This window comes from Bubalus kerabau, chromosome 9, assembly GCF_029407905.1.
Source record: "Bubalus kerabau isolate K-KA32 ecotype Philippines breed swamp buffalo chromosome 9, PCC_UOA_SB_1v2, whole genome shotgun sequence".
Lineage (NCBI taxonomy): Eukaryota > Metazoa > Chordata > Mammalia > Artiodactyla > Bovidae > Bubalus > Bubalus kerabau.
In genome coordinates this window covers 109,677,873-109,693,020 of record NC_073632.1, presented here as the reverse complement: position 1 = coordinate 109,693,020, position 15,148 = coordinate 109,677,873, and the positions used below count along the sequence as shown (strand labels likewise).

At 58.7% G+C, this 15,148-nt stretch overlaps 1 protein-coding gene across 3 annotated transcripts in view; it reads left to right on the top strand.

Moving 5' to 3' along the window:
* Positions 1–15,148, top strand: part of RPS6KA2 (ribosomal protein S6 kinase A2) — a 330,758-nt gene that overhangs the window by 266,747 nt on the left and 48,863 nt on the right. For all 3 annotated transcript variants that reach the window (XM_055536180.1, XM_055536181.1, XM_055536179.1), the window contains 5 exons: positions 4,658–4,764; positions 7,432–7,469; positions 9,513–9,655; positions 12,787–12,857; positions 14,749–14,837. In XM_055536180.1, the coding sequence (XP_055392155.1) occupies positions 4,658–4,764; positions 7,432–7,469; positions 9,513–9,655; positions 12,787–12,857; positions 14,749–14,837 (448 nt within the window). The remainder of the gene's footprint in view (positions 1–4,657; positions 4,765–7,431; positions 7,470–9,512; positions 9,656–12,786; positions 12,858–14,748; positions 14,838–15,148) is intronic.

The window sequence follows — 15,148 nt, the reverse complement described above, 5'->3', positions numbered from 1 at the left end:
ACCCTGATGCTTTCCTCCAGGACTTGGGGCGCATGTCCCGGCCCCACTGGGAGGCACCCCCTTTGTGAAGGGGACCAGCTCCACCTGCACCAGCCTGATGTCATCACGTTCGTTTCCCCAGACGACCCTTATCCTGGCCCCAGCTTCCCACGCAGCCTTCTGATGACGTGTTGATTTTCAGAGGGAGTTCAGCCATGACACGGGTTTCTGCTGTCTGTGACGCTGACTTCTCACGGTGCAGGTAGAGAACGCTTTCTGGTAGCATCTGGCTTGCTGGTGAGGTGACTACAGAATTGCATGCTGGTTCTCACAGCCGCCATGGACAAGGAGACCATGGGAGGCAATGACCTGGAGTTCTCCTGGGCGCCGTGGCCTCAAGTGTGTTTCAGCTGAGCCAGGATCCCTCTCCCACTGGCCTCCCCGAGAGGGGCACCTGCCGACGCCACACGAGTGGGTCATGTTAGTGGACTCGTCCGCTTCGGAGAGACAGCGGCTCCTCGTCCGTAACCCGAGGAGGGAAGATGTGAGGTCTGAAGGAGGAGAAATGAGATTCAAGACGTGGTCTCAGGAAACCTTTCAGGCCTATTTATGTCGACCTTCACAGCATGGTTTAGCTGGTTGTATTATAATAAAATGGTACATCCCAGGCAGAGACGACATCTTGAGAGTCCCTTGGATTACAAGGAAATCCAACCAATCCATCCTAAAGGAAATCAGCCCCGAATATTCATTGGAAGGACTGATGCTGAAGATGAAATTCCAATACTTTGGCCACCTGATGCGAAGAGCTGACTCATTTGAAAAGACCCTGATGCTGGGAAAGATTGAAGGCAGGAGGAGAAGGGGATGACAGAGGATGAGATAGCTGGATGGCATCACTGACTCAATGGACATGAGTCTAAGTAAACTCCGGGAGTTGATGATGGACAGGGAGGCCTAGCATGCTGTGGTTCATGGGGTCACAAAGAGTCAGACACAACTCAGCGACTGAACTGAACTGAACTGAACATCCCAGGCACTTGTATTAAAACATAAACCCAGAAACACACTCCCAAGCCACATGGTTTGAGGGGCAAGAGAAGCTTGCCCAGAGGAGAGAACCCAGCCCGGTGTTCCACCCACAAGCCGAGTCACTTTGTGAGAAGAGCCCCCAGATTCACTGGTCCTGAAACTGCGACGAGAACTCATGCTTCTGTTGTAGGAGCCGGAAGAGCCTGGTCAGGGCCATGGTCTGCAGAGCGGAGCTGTGCTCAGGGCTTGGGGCTCAGTGCTCAGGACTCAGGGCTCAGTGCTCAGTGCTCAGGGCTCAGTGCTTGGGCCTCAGTGCTCAGGGCTCGGGGCTCAGGGCTCAGTGCTTGGGGCTCGGGGTTCAGGGCTCAGGGCTCAGTGCTCACTACTCAGTGCTTGGGGCTCAGGGATCAGGGCTCAGTGCTCAGTGCTCAGGGCTCAGTGGTCAGTGCTCGGGGCACAGGGCTCAGTGCTTGGGCTTAGTGCTCGGGACTCAGGGCTCAGTGCTCAGGGCTCGGATCTCAGTGCTTGGGGCTCGGGGCTCAGTGCTCAGTACTCAGGGCTTGGGGCACAGGGCTCAGTGCTTGGGGCTCAGGGCTCAGGGCTCAGTGCTTGGGGCTCAGTGGTCAGTGCTCAGGGCACAGGGCTCAGTGCTTGGGGCTCAGGGATCAGGGCTCAGTGCTCGGGGCTCATTACTCAGTGCTTGGGGCACAGGGCTCAGTGCTTGGGCTCAGTGCTCGGGGCTCAGTGCTCAGTGCTCAGGGCTTGGGGCTCAGTGCTCAGGACTCGGGTCTCAGTGCTCAGGGCTCAGTGCTCAGTGCTTGGGGCATAAGGCTCAGTGCTCGGGGCTCAGGGCTCAGTGCTCAGGGCTCTGTGCTCGGGACTCAGGGCTCAGCACTCAGGACTTGGGGCTCAGGGCTCAGTGCTTGGGACTCTGGGCTCAGTGCTTGGGACTCAGGGCTTAGGGCTCAGTGCTCAGCACTCCGTGCTCAGGGCTCAGGGCTCAGTGCTCAGGACTCGGGGCTCAGTGCTCAGGGCTCAGTGCTTGGGACTCGGGGCTCAGTGCTCGGGGCTCAGTGCTCAGGGCTCAGTGCTTGGGACTCAGGGCTCAGTGCTCAGGACTCGGGGCTCAGGGCTCAGTGCTTGGGACTCGGGGCTCAGTGCTCGGGACTCAGGGCTTAGGGCTCAATGCTCGGCACTCAGGGCTCAGTGCTCAGGACTCGGGGCTCAGTGTTTGGGGCTCAGGGCTCAGTGCTTGGGGCTCAGTGCTCAGGGCTTAGTGCTTGGGACTCAGGGCTCAGTGCTCAGCGCTCAGTGCTCGGGGCTCAGTGCTCAGGGCTCAGTGCTCTGGGCTTGGGGCTCAGTGCTCAGCGCTCAGTGCTCAGGACTTGGGGTTCAGTATTAAGGACTCGGGGCTCAGTGCTCAGGGCTCAGTGCTCGGGGCTCAGTGCTCAGGGCTTAGTGCTTGGGACTCAGGGCTCAGTGCTCAGCGCTCAGTGCTCGGGGCTCAGTGCTCAGGGCTCAGTGCTCTGGGCTTGGGGCTCAGTGCTCAGTGCTCAGGGCTCAGTGCTCAGGACTCGGGGTTCAGTATTAAGGACTCGGGGCTCAGTGCTCAGGGCTCAGTGCTCAGGGCTCAGGGCTCAGTGCTTGGGGCTCAGTGCTCAGCGCTCAGTGCTCGGGGCTCAGTGCTCAGTGCTCAGGGCTTAGTGCTTGGGACTCAGGGCTCAGTGCTCAGGGCTCAGCGCTCAGTGCTCGGGGCTCAGTGCTCTGGGCTTGGGGCTCAGGGCTCAGTGCTTGGGACTCGGGGCTCGGCACTCAGGACTCAGGGCTCAGTGCTCAGTACTCGGGGCTCAGGGCCCAGGGCTCAGGGATCAGTACTCGGGACTTGGGGCTCAGTGCTCGGGGCTCAGGACTCAGGGGTCAGGACTCGGGGCTCAGCGCTTGGGACTGGGGGCTCAGGGCTCAGTGCTCAGGGCTCACGGCTAGTCCTCGGGGGCTCAGTGCTCAAGACTCAGGGCTTAGTGCTCAGGGCTCATGGCTAGTCCTCGGGGCTCAGCGCTCAAGACTCGGGGCTTAGTGCTCAGTGCTCAGGGCTCAGTGCTCGGGGCTCAGGGCTCAGTGCTTGGGGCTCAGTGCTCAGGGCTCAGTGCTTGGGACTCAGGGCTCAGTGCTCAGGGCTCAGTGCTCGGGGCTCAGTGCTCGGGGCTCAGGGCTCAGTGCTCGGGGCTCAGGGCTCAGTGCTCAGGGCTCAGGGCTCAGTGCTCAGGGCTCAGTGCTTGGGACTTGGGGCTCAGTGCTCGGGGCTCAGTGCTCAGGGCTCAGTGCTTGGGACTCAGGGCTTAGCACTCAGGACTCGGGGCTCAGGGCTCAGTGCTTGGGACTCGGGGCTCAGTGCTCGGGACTCAGGGCTTAGGGCTCAGTGCTCAGCACTCAGGGCTCAGTGCTCAGGACTCGGGGCTCAGTATTCAGGACTCGGGGCTCAGTGCTCGGGGCTCAGTGCTCTGGGCTTGGGGCTCAGTGCTCAGCGCTCAGGGCTCAGTGCTCAGGACTCGGGGTTCAGTATTAAGGACTCGGGGCTCAGTGCTCAGGGCTCAGTGCTTGGGGCTCAGTGCTCAGCGCTCAGTGCTCGGGGCTCAGTGCTCAGTGCTCAGGGCTTAGTGCTTGGGACTCAGGGCTCAGGGCTCAGCGCTCAGTGCTCGGGGCTCAGTGCTCTGGGCTTGGGGCTCAGGGCTCAGTGCTTGAGACTCGGGGCTCGGCACTCAGGACTCAGGGCTCAGTGCTCAGTGCTTGGGGCTCAGGGCCCAGGGCTCAGGGATCAGTACTTGGGACTTGGGGCTCAGTGCTTGGGGCTCAGGACTCTGGGGTCAGGACTCGGGGCTCAGCGCTCGGGACTGGGGGCTCAGGGCTCAGTGCTCAGGGCTCACGGCTAGTCCTCGGGGGCTCAGTGCTCAAGACTCAGGGCTTAGTGCTCAGGGCTCATGGCTAGTCCTCGGGGGCTCAGTGCTCAAGACTCGGGGCTTAGTGCTCAGGCCTCAGGGCTCAGTGCTCGGGGTTCAGTGCTCAGTGCTCAGGGCTCAGTGCTCGGGGCTCAGGGCTCAGTGCTTGGGACTTGGGGCTCAGTGCTTGGGGCTCAGGACTCTGGGGTCAGGACTCGGGGCTCAGCGCTCGGGACTGGGGGCTCAGGGCTCAGTGCTCAGGGCTCACGGCTAGTCCTCAGGGGCTCAGTGCTCAAGACTCGGGGCTTAGTGCTCAGGCCTCAGGGCTCAGTGCTCGGGGTTCAGTGCTCAGTGCTCAGGGCTCAGTGCTCGGGGCTCAGGGCTCAGTGCTTGGGGCTCAGTGCTTGGGGCTCAGTGCTCAGTGCTCAGGGCTTAGTGCTTAGGACTCAGGGCTCAGTGCTCAGGGCTCAGTGCTCGGGGCTCAGTGCTCGGGGCTCAGGGCTCAGTGCTTGGGGTTCAGTGCTCAGCGCTCAGTGCTCGGGGCTCAGGGCTCAGTGCTCAGGGCTCAGGGCTCAATGCTCGTGATTTGGGGCTCAGTGCTCAGGACTCAGGGCTCAGGGCCCAGGGCTCAGGGCTCAGGGCAGGCCTCAGGAGCAGTGTCCCGCTCTACACCCAGTGGACCGAGCAGGCTGAGTCTCCTCTATCTCCTGCAGGTGATGTTCACGGAGGAGGACGTCAAGTTCTACCTGGCGGAACTGGCCTTGGCCTTGGACCACCTGCACGGCCTGGGCATCATCTACAGAGACCTGAAGCCAGAGAAGTGAGCAGCCCCCCGCCCCGCCGAGACCTCACTCTGTCCCTGTTCCCCTGTGCGCACACGCCAGGCCGGAGGCCGGGGACGTCCCGGTGCCACCCCCGCACACGGGAATTCCACCTGCCTGCCCCCCGGAAGGGGCCAGATGCAGGTGTGGCTTGTGCTGAGACGTGTGGGATGGCCCCGCTCCCCCCCCCGACCCTCCGAACACCTCCCGCCCAGGAGACAGGCCAGGCCGCACCCCTGCAGTTCAGGGGAGGCTGGGCAGGCTGGAGGCAGCCCTCCGCCCTTCCAACCACACCTGCTGTCTCCTTTCTTAGGTGGGGCCCATCCTGCAGGGGGCACATTCCCCACACACCTCCTCCTCCAGGCTGGCCTCCGGCCCACCTCCACCTCCAGGTTCTGGAAGCCCTTCATCTGCCTCAGTGGGCCCGTTTCTAGGTGACGAGTCAGTTGAGCTGCTCCAAGGTTTTCTAAAAGACAGTGGACCAGATTCCCAGCCCAGATCCCAACTAGATTCCTGTATCTTTGGCAACGATCATCTGTAATGTTGTTTCTAGGATATTTTGCTAATCCAGTCTAAATTTTTTTAAAGTCCCCCCACAGAGTAATGTTCTTATTTCAGGTGTTTTCCTGCTATTTTCTGTGCAGAGCTGACAGTCTAGGAGGGACCCACTTGGAAAGGAGGGGTCTACAGGGTGCTGTTTTAAGTTCAGTGGTCTCTGCTGCAGAGTTGGTGATTTCTCAACCCTCTGAAGTGGTTGACAATATCCCCACCCCACCCCCCTCCCCCCATAGATTGAGGTCCATGCCTCCCGCTGGATAGGGTGGGGCCTGGAGGGACCCCGAGGCTTGGGGCGCAAGGCAACCCAGGCCCCGAGGGCACAGGAAGTGAATCTTCCCGCCTTATTCTCCGTCCCTTACTCCTTCACCTGCCGTGACCTGAGAAAAGCACACACTCTGCTCTGAGATGCAGCCGCCACTGACGGAAGCACCCGGGTTTGCCCGGGGGCCAGGAATGTTGGCAACGCCTCTGACACAAAGCACGTTTGCCTGACACCCACGCCCGGCAGCAGCCTGAGCGCCCGCTGGGCAGAGCATCTCTGGCCACACGTGTAAATGATGAATGTGTGAATAACCGTGAAAGGCCCTCTCCTGAGTGTCCCCGCGCCCTGCAAACGCCGCCTTCAGGCCGCGGGCACTGGGCCACCGTCACCCCTGCCCTGAGCCCTGGGCCCCCGGAGGGCAGCACCCCGAGTCTCCCTCTGGTTAAGGGTCAGAGAGATCCGGACAGTTAGACGTGGTAATACGTCATTGCAGGCCGAAGAACAAGGATTTTTGTTGTCAACGAGAATTAGGAGTTAATCTTGAAAGTTGCTCACTTCTGGGGCAAAGGTGAAGTGTACCCGAGAAGCAAAGATGAGAACGTTTGCTTCTTTCATTATAAATTGTCACCTCAAATACATGCTGTAAATTTTTCCTGCCCTTTTCCATGAAATAGTGGGTATTACTTTTAATCCCATGGCCGATTTTTTTTAATTGTGGCGAGGTGAGAATAACATAAAATGGACCATCTTGGCCATCTCCAGCGGCTCAGGGTAGTCGTGTCAGGAGCGCTGACACTGTTGCACATCGCCCCCTCCACCCCCAAACTCTCCATCCTGCAAAACCGACGCTCTGTCCCCATGGAAACACCACCTCCCACCCCCCACTCCCCATCTCCACGGACCTGACCGCTCTGGGTCCCCACGCGAGTGGGATCACACGGCATCCGTCCTGCTGTGACCAACACTGCCCTCCGCCTAGTGTCCTCCTGGTGACCCGTGTCCCAGCTCCCTCCCTTTCCCAAATGTGTTTAAGGATCCACGTGTTAATCCTCACAGTGTACATCCCAGTCTCTTTGAAGCTGGGCTGACACCTCCCAGGAGCTGGGGGAGCAGGGTTTAGTTACAGCGAAGAGCGAGACGGGGTGACCAGAAGCCCCCCAGGAGCTGTGGGCTGCAGCCTGGAGCAGGGCCTCGCAGGGCACTGGCCTGCCTCCAGCCCTGCCATGCCCCCCGCAGGAGCAAGCCCGGCCCCACGGCAGAGAGCCGGGGGCGGCAGGACAGGGCTCCTGGTGGGGCTCCCAGGTGGCCCGCACCGGCGACGAGGGCCGGGGTCAGGTGACCAGCCTGAGATCTCACGGGTTTCCCTGGAGCTCAGGGCTGGTCCCGAGAGCCAGGACGGGGCTCCCAGGGAGATCCAGGGAGAGGGAGTGGGCTCCAGCCAGCCAGCGCCCGCCTGGGGACAGGAGATCCCTGAGGGGCTCTGTGTCTGCACAGCTCAGGCGCTCCTGGCCCATCCCAGCCCTGTTCTCACAGGGTAGGCAGGCAGTCCTGGGGGCGAGGGGAAAACCGTCCCCCCGGGCTTGAGAAGGTCTCAGACCTGCCATCCCCCGCGGGCCTGGTGAACAGGCACAAGGACACAGGGGTGCCCCCTGCCCCATACACCGAGGGTCTGTGCGCGCCCGACCCAGCGGAAGCTGCTGACCAGAGACGCAGCGGCCGGGGGCCAGCAGGCACCCCCTATCTGGCATGGAGACTGCTCCCCGGGGCCTGGGTGGGTACCCTGGTGTCCGCGTGCCCTCTCCCGTGTCTCTTCTCAAAGCATCTGTTTTCCTCCCCTTTCTTCCAGCATCCTCCTGGACGAAGAGGGGCATATTAAGATCACAGGTGTGTAAGTCTCCCCCACCCCCCACTGTTGACTTCGTCCCGTCCCTGGTACCCGGGGCACCAGCCCAGGGCCCCCGTCAGCAGCGCGTGCACACGTGTCCCCGTGGCTGCGGCTCCTTCTGGTCTCCCTGAGGCCCCTTCTGTCCTCTGGGCTGGCTCACCCCACTCCTGATGCCCCACCATGTCCCAGCGCAGAGTACAGAGTAACTGACAATAACTTCTCTCTAATGTCAAACAGTTAGACTTTTTAAGTTTCTCGTGAATTATGCATGAGAACGTGGCACTAATGTGACAAACCCTTCAGGAGGCACCCTAGAGGCAGGGGGCCACAGGTTGGAGGGCGCCTGCAGTGTCCACTGGTGTGGTTGCTGCTGAGCCCACTCTGACCTGATGGTGCCTCTGTGCTGCCCACGGAGGGCAGCTCATTAGAAGAGACTAATGCTCACAAGCTGGAACCTAAATCTGACTCTGCACCAGGGTAAAACAGTTCCGAAGTGCCAGCCAGGCATTTCATGGAGATTTTAGGTTCTGGTAACACGTTTCCGGGTTTCTCTGCTGAGTGAGGAACTGTGCACATGTGTTATATAAACCCACGTGTACACACGTGTACAGAGGTAGCTGGAATAAGCATGAGCAGTCACATTAAATGTATGTGTCATATCATAGGGTTTTCTTTTGGTGTTAGTTCTACAAGGTCTTGTCGGTCTTCATAGAACTGAACGGTTCAGAACTTCAGCTTCTTCAGCATCAGCAGTCGGGGCACAGACTTGGATTACTGTGATGTTGAATGGTTTGCCTTGGAAACGAACAGAGATCATTCTGTTATTTTTGAGATTGCACCCTAAAACTGCATTTCAGACCCTTTTGTTGACCATGATGGCTACTCCATTTCTTCTAAGGGATTCTTGCCCACGGTAGTAGATATAATGGTCACCTGAGTTAAATTCACCCATTCTGGTCCATTTTAGTTCTCTGATTCCTAAAATGTTGATGTTCACACTTGCCATCTCCTGCTTGACCACTTCCAATTTGCCTTGGTTCATGGACCTAACGTTCCGGTTCCCTATTCAATGCTGTTCTTTGTAGCCTCGGACTTTACTTTCACCTCCAGCCACGTCCACAACTGGCATCGCTCCCGCTCTGGCCCAGCCGCTTCGCTCTTTCTGGGGCTGTTTCTCTGCTCTCTCCCCGCAGCACACTGGACACCTGCCGACCTGCGGGGCTCATCAGAGGATTTTGGCTTCCTCTGATGCAATCATTGCCGTCTCTGTTATTTATTAGTGACCCCGAGTTAGTCATTTGTCATGATTTGTCATTTTGGCACAAATGACAGACAAGCCCCCGAGACTCTGATGAGCAAGTTGCTTCGGCTGTGAGTGTCAGACCCACGGGGGTGGTGGGGAGGCTGTCTTAGCCGCGGGCTCTCTTGGTCCTCACTCGGCCTGGGAGGAGGTGACGTAACCTGAAGTTCACAGATGATGAACTGGAGGGGTCTGTAGTCTCAGGGCCGGCGGGCTCACTGTGTCCCCCACCCCCTGGGTGCAGTAACAGGAGCACGGCAGGCCAGCCCCCTTGGCTGGCTTTGAGGATGAGATCTGGGGACGGTGACCCACGGCAGGAGCCCCAAAGCCCCGTCAGACTTGTCTGTCTTCTGCTTCTTGCCTCACCAGTGCGGGCCGCCTTCCTGAGCACCCTTCTGCCCGTGACCCCTTTCTGGTCCCTTCCTTTGGAACAGGGGTCCTCTCCCTGCCCATCCATCAGAGCAACTCCAGAGCCTCTCCCCAGGCCGCCGACATCCAGGGTGTCCTGCCAAAAACGGCCTCTGGGGAAGTGGCGTTGGGCATCAGAACACAGGCTCTGGGTACCCTTGCGAGCACTCCTGGACGTGTTCATCCCGACAGAATCTCACGGGGAGGCGCGGGGCCTGGCTCAGCCTCTGCAGGCCACATGGCCCCGGGAGGGAGGCGGGGGGAGGGCTGGCTGGGCAGCCAGGGGTCTGAGCACCGCGCAGAGGACTGAGCGCTGTGTGCTGTGTCCCTGTAGATTTCGGGCTGAGTAAAGAGGCCATCGACCACGACAAGAGAGCCTACTCCTTCTGCGGGACGATCGAGTACATGGCGCCTGAGGTGGTGAACCGGCGGGGCCACACGCAGAGTGCGGACTGGTGGTCCTTCGGCGTGCTCATGGTAGGGAATGCGCACGGTGGGGCGTGCTCATGGTAGGGCGCGCGCGTGGTGGGGCGTGCTCATGGTACGGCATGCACACGGTGTGGCACCCACAGTCTACAGGCGCTCGGGACACTGTGCCCTGTGCGCCTGCCCACCCCTGGAGCGCAGAGATCCGGGAACAACCCAGGAAAACAATGCCCGATGTGTGACTCATCCATCCCTGAGCCTGGCATTTCCTGGCAGCCTCCCCTCCATCCTCCCCAGGCTCCCAGCATCGGGAAACAGAGTTGGGATTCAGCTAAGTATACAGATGTGTGAAGAGTCAGACCTTCTTTATCCTTAACGCTCTTAATGTTATTTTAAAGGGTGCGGTCATTTCCAGATTAAAGATGCTTTTCTTACTTCAATCACAGAATCCCTCCACTTAGTCATAAAAGTCACCATGAACCAAAATACACAAGTGGAGCATTTTTACATCTACGTGTAGAAATGTGGATTTTCTTCGGATCTTGCGTTCGCAGAGCATGCAGCAAACACCTTCTAGACGGGATGTCCTGTAGTCACGACAGAAGTGGTGCTGGCCCACGCGGTCCTCCCGTCCTCAGCCTTCCTCGTCCTCTGCCCCCGTCCAGCCCCCCTGCACGCTTTCGAGTCCTCAGCAGGAACCAGACCTCTGAGGTTCTTGGGTCTGACACTGGATGGGAGAAGCATCGTGGCCTCTCCGGGTTGTCCAGCCCCCTCCTCCTTGTGCGTCTAACGAACAAGGAGACCGAGTGACGGGAGTTCTCGGAGATTCCACGGAGGTTGTTCGGCTGCCTCTTTCCAGCAGACGCCTCCCACCCTGGCCACAGCACCTCTGGCCTCTGTCCTGCAGGGTGTCACCCATGTGCCTTCCGGCTGGCACCCAGGAGGCTCACTTGGTCTCTAGCTTCTGGTCCTTGGCCCCGCAGACTCAGAAGTGCAGGCTGATTGGACTTGTCAGTGCAGACCCCTGACCTCTGTCTGTAGGGCAGACACATCGAACCAGCTCAGGGGGCAGGGGGCAGTTCCCACGGCCTCAGCCAAGATGCAAGCGCACGGGTTTCCAGAAGAGACCGCCCGCCGTGCTGGGCAGCGCCCCTACCTCCAGAGTCAGTGTGATCTCTCCCCTCCAGCCACTCACAAGGAAGTCAAACTGTGATGAGAAGGCTGCTCCCCAAACAGAGTCACAGCAAATGAAGCAGGTTAATCCAGGCAAGGTGATCGGCACAAGCCGCTGACCTCACGCTGCCCCATGAGTGCTGGCTGCCAGGGGCTGCATTCTTGGTTATTTAGACCGTGAGTGGCCTCAGCTGAGACTCAGTCCGTCTTCACGGCGGAGGCCCCTGAGATGGGACGTCCAGCTGTCCCTTCCGACCGGCCGTCTCTCTTTAGACACATCAGTGAGACCATCAGGTTAGCTTCTCCCCGAAAGGTAACCGCCTCCTCGCCTCTGCTCCCGTCCATGTGGGTGCTCGCCTGTCACCCTGTCTGGAGGGTGTGCGGTGGGGTGGGTGCGGGCCGGCAGCACCCTCACTGCACATCTTACCAGAAGTTTGGTCTCACCTTCCTGACACGGGCTTCCCGGTCCCAGGTCACAGCTCTGCATCTTCAGAAGCGATTCCGGTTCTTCAGCCTCCGTCCCCCTCTGTCCCCCTCCATCCCCCTGAGAAGCACGGGGTGGGGCGGGCTCCCTGAGGGCCCCCGGCTTGCCCCTGTCCCTGGACCCCGTCCCTACACTCTCCAAGCCCTTAGGGTGCACACTGGGCTCACCGGAGACCACACAGCGGTTCCCCAGGGAGCCCGTGCCCGAAGCTCTGAAGTCACAAATGCCACGTGTGTCTCTGTGTACCTGATGTTCATCAGTGGCAGAGCAGGAGGCCGGCCTGAGCCTGGGGAGAAGGACCGTCTTAGCGGCCAGCACAGCACAGAAAATTGCACGCAAAACCACGTGCGGCAGAGCCACGTGGAGTTAGCACTGTGAGGTTTCTGGGGGAGCGGGGCCATGCTGTCCACCTCGTCCACGTCTCGATATATTAAAACAACAGACACAAAATCTACCCCATGAAGATAAAATATGCCTTACGTGCTGCTTTCTGGTCAAAGTCATTGCATGTTTAATAAATGGAGAGACTGAAAGGGGAAAAAAAGGAACCGTGAAGACACAAGAAGAAAGATGAAATGAAAAGCAGCCGAGGGAGAAGAGACGTGAAAGGCAGACGAGAAGAGAGGAGGGCGGGAACAGCGCTCGGGCTCTGTGTCTTCTTGGCGCTTTGCCTCATCTTGGCTCATGAACCCAAGTGTCTCATCTTGTGTCATGAACACCTGTCTCTGTGAGGGTCTCCCGGGCACAGGGGAGACCTTCACGGGTCCCCAGCCCAGGAAGGTCTGGGCCCCGAGGGTCCACAGGCAGTGAGTGCAGAGCGGGCCTGGGCTCCCCGGCCCCCCCGTCTCTGCGCCCCAGGAAATGGCCCAGAATTTTGCAGACAGTGGCCCAGAGAGGCTGGCCTCTCACCCCTGCTGTCTGCCGCGGTCCTCACTGCAGGGACTGTCCGGCCACCCTGCTCTTGGGCGCAGGACACTCTGTCCTGAATTACCCACTTAGGGGCCAGTCTGCTCCACATTCAGTGTCTCATGACCACTGGGCTGGGGGATCACAGTAGGGTGAAGGAGGAGGGTTGTCCTGATGATGATGAGTCTGCACGGCTCTCAGAGTCCACAGTGCATCCTCGCATTCGATCTGGACCGAGAGATCTCCCTCCCCGCCCCTCCCCCCTTGCTGAGCTGCTCCACTGCACCCTCCAGGGAAGGACGGGTCCTCAGTCGCCCCCATGGAGGGTGTGTGGCCATGTCCTGCCATCCCTGCAGGTCCCCGTCCCGGCACTGACCCCCGCTCCCTGCCATGGAGCTGAGTTGGTGACTGTCGATCGCCCACCCATCCATCTTTGCACTGAACGCTGAGGCCCACCATGCAGCTCTGTTCCAAGCAAGCACGTGGGCTGGCGCCCGCAAGTAATTGACCAGGACTTTGAATGGTCACGTGAACTCGGGCGCACGCTGCCTGTCTGGGTCTCTCCTCTGGGCAGTGGGGTTGGTCTGAACACTTGCTCCCGTTCTCTGTTGCTCTGCAGTTCGAGATGCTCACGGGGTCACTGCCGTTCCAGGGGAAGGACAGGAAGGAGACCATGGCCCTCATCCTCAAGTGAGTCAAACTCCCACCTTGGGATCCACCCCAGCACTTGCTCGCCCCTTCTGATAGCAAGAGCTTCCATCTTCGAAACCAGGAGTGTCCAGTAGGCAATGATGGTAGTGAGCACCCGTGGCATTTCTCTGTCAGTGGATAAAGTGAGTGGGGTGTGATTCTGATGAAATCTTCTATTGAAGATTCTGTTTCCCATTTGTGAAGCTCATCAAAGTTGTCCCGTGGCAGGGTCTTTAGACATGATGGCAGATGACCTTCAGAAACACAGACTCAGGGGCAGAGGGCGCAGGAGCTCCCGAGAGAGCCTCCCTGCTTGGCCTGTTGCCCGCTCATGCAGGGGCCTCCGCTCTCCTGCCTGACATGGGCAGGAGTCGTGTGTCCCTTGTAACTGAGTGTGTGCATGCTAAGTCGCTTCAGTCGTGTCTGACTCTTTGCAACCCCATGGACTATAGCCCACCAGGCTCCTCTGTCCATGGGATTTCCCAGGTAAGAATACTGGAGGGGGTTGCCATTTCTTCCTCCAGGGGATCTTGCCAACCCAGGGATCAAACCCTTGTCTCATGTCTTCTGCGTTGGCAGGTGGGTTCTTTCCCACTAGTGGCGTCGGGGACGCATGTGACTCAGTGTGAACATAACTTTCTCCTTAATGTTCATGCAGAATATTTTACCATGAAAATACGTTTTGCATTTAGAACCCTAGAAAGAGATCTAAACACAGAGCCCTGTCTTTCTGTAATATCTTTTTTTAAAACATCATTTTATTTTATTGGCTTCACTGCATGGCTCCTGGGATTCACCAGAGTTCCCCAATCAGGGATTGAACCCACGCTCCCTGCAGTGGAAACGCCAGGTCCTAACAGCTGGACCAGCAGGGAAGTCCCTTGCTGTAACTCCTTAAATGTGAACAGGCTTCATCTGAGCCAGATGTCAGATAGTAATCCGTGGGAGAGAGAGAAGCAGGTGGAGGGCAGACGCGAGTGGGCGAGTGGCCCCTGGAACAGGTGGACTCCAAGTCACTCCCGCTCTCCCTGCTCGGGGGGTGGGGGGGCGGAGGGGGGGCGCTCACCACACCTGCAGGAGAAGCCGTGAAGCTGCTTGGCCTCATGACCAGCTCTCTCAAACTCTGCTTGCAGGTGAACACACCACTTTTGTAAAACCGAGAGGCACCTACAAACCCTGCATTTTTGTAGATCACGTCATTTTATAAATAAGAGGCATCCCATAATAAGAGGCATCCCATGCCACAATGTTTTCTGATTCAGGGGACCTTGTATTGTGATGATGGGCGTAACTGCAATCTGCTGTTTCTATTGGTGGTCTCTGCTCCTTTTCATTCTAAGGGGGCACAAGACCTTTTTCTGGAGCTAGAATAATTTCCTCCCAGCAAATCCCAGGTGTGAACTTGCAGCCTGTCACTTGGGAGTGACAGCATTTCTGAAGGGGCAGCACCAGACTGTGGTCACGTGGCTCCTGAAGGTAGGGGGTGTCCAGGACCCCAGGGGCCTGCGAGGCCCTCCTTTCCCAGATGTGGCCACAGACTAAACTGGAGGCTCATGGGAGAATCCAGCTGCCTCATCAAACCAAGAGAGATTCCCAAAATGTCAGCAACGCCACTCGTCTCTCCAAAGCCTTTGACGGCGTTGTCTCAGAAAACATAGTTAATTTCCATTTAAAATGTTACTTATGTTCATGGGAGCATTGCTGTTTATTTTTAGGGGCTTTATTGTTTTCAATGAATTATTAAACAGCTGCTGTGAATAGCTGCTTTGGTCACGTTGGTTTGATTCGATTTCTCTGTGGATGCTGACTGCAGAAACCCAGAGCACTGGAGCAAACTCTGGCCCACCTTGGGCTCGTCCTTCTTCCCCTAAAATATGACTGTGCTTTTCAGAGCCAAGCTAGGCATGCCGCAGTTCCTCAGCGTGGAGGCCCAGAGTCTGCTGAGAGCGCTCTTCAAACGGAACCCCTGCAACCGGCTGGGTAAGCCCCCCTGACCCCTGAGCCACCCGGGGCTGCCCGGGGGGTGATTGGAACGTGGAAGACGTGCAGGTGTGAACCAGGGGGAGCGGAGCTCAGGAGGAGCCCTGCATGGCAGAACAGGTGGGGGGCTGAAATACCAGGACCCCGTCCCACCTGGCACTTCCTTGCTGTGCAACCTTCGGCAGAGGGCTGCCCCTCTCTGCGCCTGGGTTCCCGACCTGTGAAGCGAGGGTCATAGCAGAGCTTCTTCACAGGGTTGTGAGGAAGACCTCCAGAGCCAGCATGGCACCTGACACATAGGAAGCACGCAG